Below are 10,750 nucleotides of genomic sequence, written 5' to 3' on the forward strand. Positions count from 1 at the left end.
TTATTTTTAAGTGAGCGAATGTTAAGGATTGCTAACTTAACAGACTTACTTTTCCCCACAGCAATATTAGTTTGACGTGTAAGAGGCACCAGATTAGTTAGGTTTGCTGCACGGCTATTGAAGGCCTTAGATTTTCTATCTTGTAATAGAACAGCAATAGAGGAAGATACAGGCACACTGGGTTCCCGTTTGTTCTGTAAACATTTGAGAAAGTTACTGTTATCAAAACGGGGACCCGACACATATCACTGAGAGCTGGTATCAGTTGTTTTCGGTTCACCTCGAGCAGATGGAGGAGGGTGTGGGCCCTGGCGTTGTGGCAGAGGCCGAAGAGCTCTCACAGGAGGAGGGGGAGGGCGAGCTGGGCCCGCAGGCTTTGGTGGTAATGGTGCCTGTCTTTTTTTGGTTGGTATTTGGGGGCTTGCAGCAAAAGAGTGGGATAGTCTGGTTCCAGCATACACCAGTTCTTCCATTTTCTGTGAGAAGCACAGGAGTGGAGTTGCTGGGGAGAGGGAGAAAGTGTCTGGTGAGAGGGGCTGTTGCTCTGGTGTTATCGGAGGTTGTAATATGCTGTCCTGGATTCCCTGGCTGTTTTCCAGGAAGTCGTCCTTGGGTGGTGAATCTTGGAGCAGTTCTGATATGTCTGTCTGTGGTGAGCTGTGTGGACAGGGCTCAGCTGATATTGTGTCCGTGAGCAGAGGTTGTTGTGGCGGAGTGGTGTTATCATGTCCATTTTGCTGTTGAAGTGAAGTCCCGTCGTCATTCATACTGTGTCCAGATGTGTGTGTGCCGTTCAGATTGAGTGGATTGGCACACACTGCAGAAGGATGATTGAGGGAGAAGTAGATATTGTCCTTTAACACTCTTGAACCAAGTTTGTTTGGGTGATGGCCATCCCGATGAAAAAGTTGTCTCTGACTCCAGAAAAGATTGAAATTGTCAATGAAGTTTACTCCTTTTATATTGCAGGTTTTTTGCAGCCACGTATTAAGCCCAAGCAACCGTGAAAACCGGTTTGTTCCTCTTGCTGGGAGTGGTCCACTGATGAATGTTTGCACTTTCAGTCTTTTAAGTGTTTCAAAAAGTTCATTGAAATCCTTCTTAAGGAGTTCTGACTGCTCTTTATGAATATCATTCTTCCCCACATGAATGATGAGTCGATTTGCAGTCTTATGTTTCATCAGAATGTTCTGAAGTTCCCTGTTTATATCAGAAGTTGTTGCTTGTGGAAGGCAGCACGTAGTTGAGTCCCTGCTGCTAATGTTTCTGATTATGGAGTCCCCCACTATCAGAGTCCTGGGCTCGGCAGCGCTCTGAGCTGAGTGCCGCTGTCTGCTCGACCTTGAGCGCCAGTTAGCATCAGTGTTAGCCACTGTCCCATTCAGTCTGTGTTCGATCACATTCATCACATTTGGGGATTCTACTAGTTCTGCAGCTTGAGCTGAAAAATGATCTGGAAGACGACCTGAAGCAACCACTTCAGTGGTGGAAGTTACTGCATAACCTGCTCGTCTGTTACCTTCAATGGCTTGAGCTGAACCATCAACAAACAACTCAAATTCTGAATTCTCTATGGGAGTTTCTGTTACTTCACTCGTAGGTGTGTATGTAAGCGTAACACAATCATGAATCATTTCTTCTTCATCCTCTAACACAACTTCAGTCATTGCAGACATGAGGATGGGTTTGTGACTGGCGCACCCTGTAAAACAATGTTCGGGGCTGTGAGGGTAGTTAACCAATTTCCCCAACGGGAGGAGGTGAAAGAAGTAACTTTTGCTTGATTCATTACTGCGGACACTGCATGAGGGCATTTTACGTTTACAGTCTGACGTATTACTGATGAAGCCTTTGACCACTAGATGAACTGCCTGCACTGCTCTAAGACATGGGCCCATACCTTGAACGACTATGTCAAGTTTACCAGAATAGTAATGAATTGGGTGTAAACTGCCCCCATGATCTTGCATTAGACATGCAGTCATAAAGCCCAAGTGTTCATGGACATCAAACACAAAGGGTCTATCAGATTGTGCAATTCCTAATGATGGTGCTTGAGTAGTGCACTCTTCAAATCAATGAAAGCTTTGTAATTAAATTCTTCCACACAAACAGTATCAGAATATTTAACATGGCCTTTCAACAAGTCATAGAGCGGCTGCGCAATCGAGGCATAGTCTTGTGTGTGTGTGATTTTGTCAATGTGTTTATTGGGTACTCTGTAGTCTATGGTGAGTCTCCATGTCCCATTGGATTTCTTGATGGGCCATATGGGTGAGTTACAGGGACTGTTGGTTCTTAACTAGCACTCCTTGCTTCAGCAACTTTTCTACATTAGGTTTGATTCTGTATAGCTTCCTTACTGATCGGATATTGTTTGGTTACCGGAGGTGGAGTTCCTGTCAATTTGACTGTTTCTACGCCTGTCAAAAACCCAGAAATAGTTTTTTTTTTTTTTGACAAATTAATTCACTTATCAATCATATTATGTTTCCTCTAAACAGTTGCTGGATTAAAAGAGATAAAGGTTTTATCTGGAGTTTTCTGGGTCCTGTTTGTGTCATACTAGCAGTAAGCAAATTTCTTATTTGTGACCCTGGACCACAAAACCAGTCTTATGGGTAATTTTTTTTAAAATTGAGATTCATACATAATCTGAAAGCTGAATACATAATCTTTCCATTGATGTAAGGTTTGTTAGGATAGGACAATATTTGGCCGAGATACAACTATTTGAAAATCTGGAATCTGAGGGTACAGAAAAATCGAAATATTGAGAAAATCGCCTTTAAAGTTGTCCATTTCTATTGGCGATAGTGCTGCATCCATTCACAAACATAAATGTTTTATATATTTGAGGTGGAAAATTTACAAAATATCTTCATGGAACATGATCTTTACTTAATATCCTACACAGCAAAATCCCCAGTGTTAAATTAACACTCCTCAGTGTACATATGTGTCCACACTACAGAGTGTTAAAATTAACACTGACGTGGTGTTGAAGTTAATGAGATAATTAAGTGATTAATTAAGTGATGATTGGCCATTAGTGGTGACACCTGATGATAACAAGTAGACTCACTGAAGGAAAGAGAAACACAAGAACTACTGACTTTAAACCATTATTGCACTTATTATTTTACCAGTTTGACTTTATTTCTGTCATACATCTACACACAGCCTTATTTAGATTTAACAGAAGTTTAGATGGTAATGTTTTATGGAATGTTTCTTTTCATGTCATCGTTATGGTGATCAGTGTTTGCTTTAGTTGGGCTCTTGACCCTTTCCTTTTAAACATTAGCTTTTCTCTGTTTGCTCCAATTCTGTGTTTATAAAGCACATTGGTTGCAAGAGACACTATGACTTGGGCTGTGTTTCCTGAAAGCATTGCAATCCTAATTTGATCGTACAGACCATTTGTTGCAGTTGGTTCTGAGATCAAGTTAGGCTTAAGATGCTTTTGGGAAACACAGCCCTGGTTGTGTTTCCATGATGAAATTACTAGTGACCTGATTCACTGATCTCACCCAGCATTAGAAAGTGATTATACAAATGCTTTATTAATTTTTCACTACAGTAGCTACTTCCAGCAATGTTTTAATGATCTGAAGGTTCTAAAATCACACACAGACATCAAGAATCTACATATGAATCTCAACAATGGTGACAATCACACAAATGCTTCATGTTGCAGTGCATGATGGAAGCCACCAATCAGAACGGATCAATGGCTCACATCATGCATTGCAGCATGAATAAATTATGCAGCTGAATTGTCCTGTAATTTTCATTGTTTTTTTCTGTTTGCTTTTATTTTGCTATTGTTTTGTTATGACTTTAATAGCTTGTTTTGTGATGTTCAGAGTTGACCTGTTTGTCACTAGTTTGTTTATTGTCACCATTGTTGAGATTCATATGCTGATTCTTGATGTCTGTGTGTTTAAACACAATAACTTCTGTACACAAAGTATTTTCAAAATTGTTCATATTGCTGTTGGATCTCAAACTGTAGAATCTCAGGACTACAATCACCAATACTAAATGAGACATCAAGCATATAGTCAAAGATTTAGACTCTGAATGACGTCAGTGAATCAGATCACTACATGATGATAATGTTATCATCACAACATGTTGTGAGTAGGTTTTCTCTTGCAGTAACAAATGTGCTTTATAAACACAATGTTGGAATAAACACTGATCACCATAATGGTAACTTGAAATGAAAAATTCCATAAAACATTACCGTCTAAACTTCTGTTGTTGAATCTCAAGAACTTTTGTAGATGTATGACAGAAATAAAGTCAAACTGGTTATAATAAGTGCAATAATGTGTAATGACTCGAAGTCAGTTGTAGTTCTTGTGTTTCTCTTTTTTCTGTTATTGTTTTTTCTCTTTCCATCAATGATTCTGCTTATTAACATCAGGTGTCACCACTAATGGCCAATCATCACTTAATTAATCACTTAATTATCTCATTAACTTCAACACTGCTTCAGTGTTAATTTTAACACCCTGTAGTGTGGACACATACTATGTACACTGAGGAGTGTTAATTTAACACTGGGGATTTTGCTGTGTAATGATTTTTGGCATAAAAGAAAAAATCTATAATTTTGACCCATACAATGTTTTGTTGGCCATTGCCACAAATATACCTGTGCAACATAAGACTGGTTTTGTGATCCAGGGTCACGTTTCTCATGATTTCAATTTTTATTAAAGCGAAAACAAGGTGTGAATAACAAATTATTATTTGCTACTTTTCAGGTAAATCTGATTCTCTTCATCAACATCATCATCAATCTGAACTCAACTCTCAAAAACCTGAATGCTGAAGTTTCACAGATGAAACAAACCAAGTAACAAACATTATGATTTTGAATACTCCATAGAAAAATGTGTATATGTGTATATATATATATATATATATATATATATATATATATATATATATATATATATATATATATATATATACCATCATTAAATACACATTAACTCTCTCTGTTTTTCTGCAGGATTATGGTATTTAAAACACTGGCTCAGTTTGTGGTTCTTGGTTGCTCCTGGATTCTGGGTTTCTTCACTAATGACAGGAAGGAGCTAGAGATCCTCTTCCTGATCTTGAACTCCCAGCAGGGAACCTTCATCTTCCTGGTCTACTGTGTCCTCAATAATGAGGTCTGATATCACTCAATTTACCACCATATTCCATGTCAAAACATATAAAAGACTATTACAGTTGTGTTCATACCAGTCCTGTTCTTTGTCTTGGCAATCCATGACTTTTATAGAGAAATGTCAGAGTCAGTTGTTTAATCTGTTACTATTCTTCCATTTCCTTCCTGTGACGGAATGAGTCAAATAAGCCAAAATTATTCAAACTTCAACTGTCAGAATATAAAAAGAATGTCTTTGATATGTCTGTCTGTCTTCGTGCATACCCACATAGCAACATTGTGTCGGCCCAGATCCGGCCCACATCTGGCACACGTGGAAAGATGATCTGGCCCACATGCAGCGTGGAATTACGGCACTTGGGTGGGCCACTCCTGTTTGCCAGATCTGGGCCACAAGCAGGCCATAGCAATGCCACATGTCAGCCAAGAGCAAAGAAATAAACCAGAACTGGACCTTATCTGAGCCACAAAACCTGTGTATATTATAATGAAGTCATCTCAGCCTGTTAACAAAAAGAATCACTGAAAGAAAGAAGAGAACAGAAAAAGAGACGAGCAGAAACACAAGAACTACAACTGACTTCAGCCACAGTCTTAGATGAAATCAACTGAAGAGAAAAGAAGACATTAAATCTGTGAAGATCTCAGCAGAGGAGGATTAAACAACTCCACAAACAGCATTACCAGCTTTCCTTATTACTAACCAGACTGACTTTATTTCTGGCAGACTTCTACAGAAGTTTTTATTGAGAATTAACAGAGGTTTAACTTGAACTTAGTTCATTTGAAGTCACCATAATAGTGAATAGTGTTTCCATTAGGTGGGCTCTTAACTCTTATTATATCTTTTGTCTTCTTTGGCCGCTGTGGACAGTGTGTTTGTCAAACACATATGCAGCAGCAAAGAAAGCTAAAGTGAAATGAGATCAGGTGATGATGGTTTCCTGTTGATGGTTTTATAATCATCATGAAATAGACTGATTCACTGAGTTAATTTGAATCTAACAACTGTGTTGTTCCACTAATATATTCTCATCACAAACCCTGTGTTACTGCAGCGTGAGGTCCAGCAATATTATAACAATCAGTTAGAAGATTTTAACGAACATGAAAATCTTGACCATGACCTCAGTGAAACAGTCTATTTCATGATGATTATAAAACCATCACCACCTGATCTCGTTTCACTTTAGCTTTCTTTGCTGCTGCAAATGTGTTTGACAAACACACTGTCACAGCGGCCAAAAAAAAAAAAGATATAATACGAGTTAAGAGCCCAACTAATGGAAACACTATTCACTGTTATGGTGACTTCAAATGAAACACAGAGTTAAACCTCTGTTAATTCTCAATAAAAACTTTTGTAGACGTCTGACAGAAATAAAGTCAGTCTGGTTAGTAATAAGTGAAGCTGGTAAGTGCCGTATTTCCACGCTGCATGTGGGCCAGATCATCTTTCCACGTGTGCCAGATGTGGGTCGGATCTGGGCCGACACAATGTTGCTATGTGGGTAGCATTACTCCTCTCAAACTCCAAGTTTTTAAACTACTTCAAACTTCAGTGTTTAAAATCATTTTTGTCCTCCATAATTAGTTCAGCCATTTTATCATCACACTCCATAGGAAAACTGTTTCACTCTCTTCAGAGACAGTATATGAAAGTAAAGCATCTACATTTACTTTTGAAATTGCAAATCTAGTCTCTTTAAACATGTTTTCTTACGTGTTTATTATAAGGAAATTCCACTGTGGTTCATGAGTTTCAGAGGTTAAATGGATGTCATGAAGTCACTCTCGTCTCATTCTTGTCCAGGTCAGACAGCAGTTCAGGAAGTTCTTCAGATGTCTTTGCTGTGTCAAACAACACTGAGGACTACAGCATCACAATCAGGAAATAAAAAGTGCCATTATTATATGGGTATTTTATATAACAGAGTGAATGTTTTGGCAATTTTTAAATTCATAATTCAACTTGAATGATAGGAAAACATGTTATACGAGTGTCTTATTTTATAGCTGTTAATGTTATTGATGTAAAGCTCTTAAATTTTATTTAGTCTTTTGTAAACAGGATTTTTTGGTGGATATTTTTACAGATTCCTTAAAATAATTAAGCTGAAATATTTGTTTCATGTGTGCATGGTGAAGGGAAATAAATGAATTTACATTCAGAGTTGTAAAGTTATAAATCTGTTAATCTTGCAAAATTATATTTTTGTTTGTGAAGGTCAGAAAGTTTGTGAAGTTTCTTTTTGTAAAGACCAATTTTACAGTACACAACTTTAATTGTCTCGTACAAAATATGTCAGAAATGTATTTTCAAGAGGGAGGGCCAGAGGATTTATCAGTATAGTGATATAATATTAAAAACTAAGCTATAAAAAATAATTAAATGTGCAACTAATGTCTCATTCAAAGTAAATCTGTGTCTTGATTTCTTTGTATTAAAACACATGAAAGATTTTTGCTTTTGTTCAGGTCACATTCACGCTATGCATTATTGTTACAAAATATCTTAACAAAATGATTGTCAAAATCACCAGCTCAGTCACCCTCAGCACTACACTTCCCAGAATCATTCCTGTTCACCACCTGCACGCACTCCTCCATTACCTGCACACACTCCTCCATCACCTGCACCTGCAAGCCGTCACCCTCAGTGAATCAGTCTATTTCATGATGATTATCAAACCATCAACAGGTAACCATCATCACCTGGGGCCCGTTCTTCGTACGTCGCTAACTCACTTAGCTGGATTTGATTGTTGGCGATTTGGCATGATCTTGGATTGTTTGGTTCTTCGACACTCATCCTGGACTTGCTGTCATAGCAACAGGTGCGCAATCTTAAAGGGTTAGTTCACCCAAAAATGAAAATTCTGTCAGTAATTACTCACCCTCATGTTGTTCCAACCGCGTAAGACCTTCGTTCATCTTCGGAACACAAATTAAGATATTTTTGATGAAATCTGAGTGCTGGATCACTGCTCCATAGGCTGCTAGGTGACCGAAACTTGCTGGCCCAGAAAAGTTATTAAAGAGATCGTTAATATAGTCCAAGTGACTACAGTGGCTTAATCTTAAGTATATCAAGCGACGAAAATACTTTTTGTGCGCAAAAACAAACAAAAATAACGACTTTATTCCACTATTCATTTCCATCTCTCTGGGCCTCGTAGTGTTTTTGCGCTGTGCGTCTGTGTTACACGTCATCACGCATCACACACATGACCAGCGTCGGCCAATAGTGAGCCTACGTGGTGACGTGTAACACAGACGCGCTGCGCAAAAACACTACGTGAACCAACTAGAGGCCCAGAGAGAAGGAAATGAATAGTAGTCAACTTATATTGCAGCCATAAAGCATACAAGTATAAATTAAGTAAAGTTATTTATGCACTTGCAGGTAGGCTAGTTCATCCATACGACAGTTATCTGAGAGGGTTTATTCACTGTCCAGTGCAATGGAAACAAATGGACATTACAAAGTCTTATACTTTCTTTCCTTTGGAAAGTTAGAAAATGTCCACTTACTGCACATATTTCAGCCACCACTTTCTTGGAAACAGATACAAGTGTTGGTGTATTATGTAAAAGTGCACAAAAGAGGAAAACACAATGTCATTACAATGAACTACACTCGGGAAAAATGTGATCAATAACTCATGGCAAAATATTTTTACATTAACATAAGTTTATCAGTTTTCACTTTCACAAGTCAAAGCAATTCATCATTACTCAAGATTTAACAGTTGAAATGACTATATGGCCTTAATTTAATGCAGCAAAAATTATTTTACAGTGTAGGCTACTAAGATCTTTTTTTTTTCTCAGCCTTTTTCTTGGTTGCTTTTATAAACAGACAACCATTTATTTAACAGTGTCTTTTATAAAAGAGACTATAATATAACTAAAAATTACCATTATGTAGAATATTTTTGTACTTCACTTTTATTTGTTCCCATGTTCTAGTGTGGTGACTCTGACATTACAATGAACAAAGTAATTATGCAATTATTAAAATACAAAAATATAGGCTAATAAGTGATAAAAACATCTAACATGGCCACTTCTAACGGATTTAAATTGTCTGCTACTTTTTGCCAGCCCTCTCTCCTGGCTTTTGCAGACTTTGAGGTGTTCCCTGGCGTTTTGATTAAACATTAAAATTCCGAATAAACTTCAACTATTAGTTATTGCTCTGCTGAGGAGAAAAACTGAGCGCGCTCTTTGGCCACGCTGAGCAGCCAATAGCAGCGTTGCTGATCAATGTTTCTACTATCGATACATATCCCCTTTTAAACCAGCGCATGAACGCGCAATTATCTCAGATAACTCAATCCAGTGATACTAATCATATCCGGCAGGTGTGTTCAAAGAACCTAATTAGCCAGATCATGATTCGCAGGATGATATCATTTTGGATGTGTAATTTGATCTCGGATGTTTTAAGCAACGTACGAAGAACGGGCCCCTGATCTCATTTCACTTTAGCTTTCTTTGCTGCTGCAAATGTGTTCGACAAACACACTGTCACAGCAGCTAAAAAAACACAATAGATATATTAAGAGCCCAACTAATGGAAACACTAATCACTGATAAATAAAAATAATACTGTTAATCACAAAGTTAAATACATTTTTAAATATTTATGTATTTTTTATTTATGTTCCTTTTACATTTAATTATAGAAATTTGGCATACAGTCACACAGAAACTCCCAGTGTTAAATGAACAGTAGCACTGTTTGCTAGTTACAGACAGGAATGACGCTGGTTATAATTAAGGCTGGGCGATATATCGCATGATATTGTTAGGCGCATCTCGTCAGTAAAGCCGGTTCCTTGATTAGCAGTAAATCACCATCACCTGCTTTCAGATGGAGTTAAAAATTGGCCTATGCGGACACACACAGATATCAACAATCAGCGTATGAATCTCAACAATGGTGACAATAACAAATATTTAGATAAACAGATCCACAGTCAAGGGAGTTTTGTACTATGCTGGTACCCAGCATGCATTGCAGCGAGGTACTTTTGATTGTCACCATTGTTGAGATTCATACGCTGATTGTTGATTGTTGATGTCTGTGTGTGTCATTGTAAACTGACTTTTTCGTGCTCATGTTTGTCTTTAAAGTCTTAAAGTCTGCAGTAACACAGGGTTTGTGATGTGAATATATTAATGAATCAACATAATTGTTAGATTATTAAAAACCTCAGTGCATCAGTCTATTTCATGATGATTATAAAACCATCAACAGGTAACCATCATCACCTGATCTCATTTCAATTTAGCTTTATTTGCTGCTGCAAATGTGTACACTGTCACAGCAGCTAAAAAGTTAAACCAAACTATTTCAATAAGTTTCATATTTCTGATCACAGCATTATTATGTCAAAACATAACCAACACTGTCAGATCACACTTTACTTTGTTCATTTAACTGTTATAAATCAATAACAGCAGACAAAACAACAGTAAAATTTAAAGTAAACATATAATGGTCAAGAGCCCAACTAAAGCAAACACCCATCACCATAATGGTAACTTACA

At 37.6% G+C, this 10,750-nt stretch overlaps 1 protein-coding gene across 1 annotated transcript in view; it reads left to right on the plus strand.

Annotated features, from left to right (window-relative positions):
* The window catches only part of LOC311077837 (adhesion G protein-coupled receptor E3-like), a 30,185-nt gene extending 22,575 nt beyond the window's left edge, over positions 1-7,610 (plus strand). Inside the window, exons 10-13 of the mRNA XM_084106478.1 lie at positions 2,505-2,571; positions 4,779-4,870; positions 5,030-5,192; positions 7,005-7,610. Of these exons, the coding sequence (XP_083962604.1) occupies positions 2,505-2,571; positions 4,779-4,870; positions 5,030-5,192; positions 7,005-7,061 (379 nt within the window). The 3' untranslated portion in view covers positions 7,062-7,610. The remainder of the gene's footprint in view (positions 1-2,504; positions 2,572-4,778; positions 4,871-5,029; positions 5,193-7,004) is intronic.
* The last annotated feature ends 3,140 nt before the right edge of the window (positions 7,611-10,750 follow it).

The sequence above is a fragment of the Abramis brama genome (genome assembly GCF_963993115.1).
Source record: "Abramis brama genome assembly, chromosome: 2".
In the NCBI taxonomy this organism is placed as follows: Eukaryota; Metazoa; Chordata; class Actinopteri; order Cypriniformes; family Leuciscidae; genus Abramis; species Abramis brama.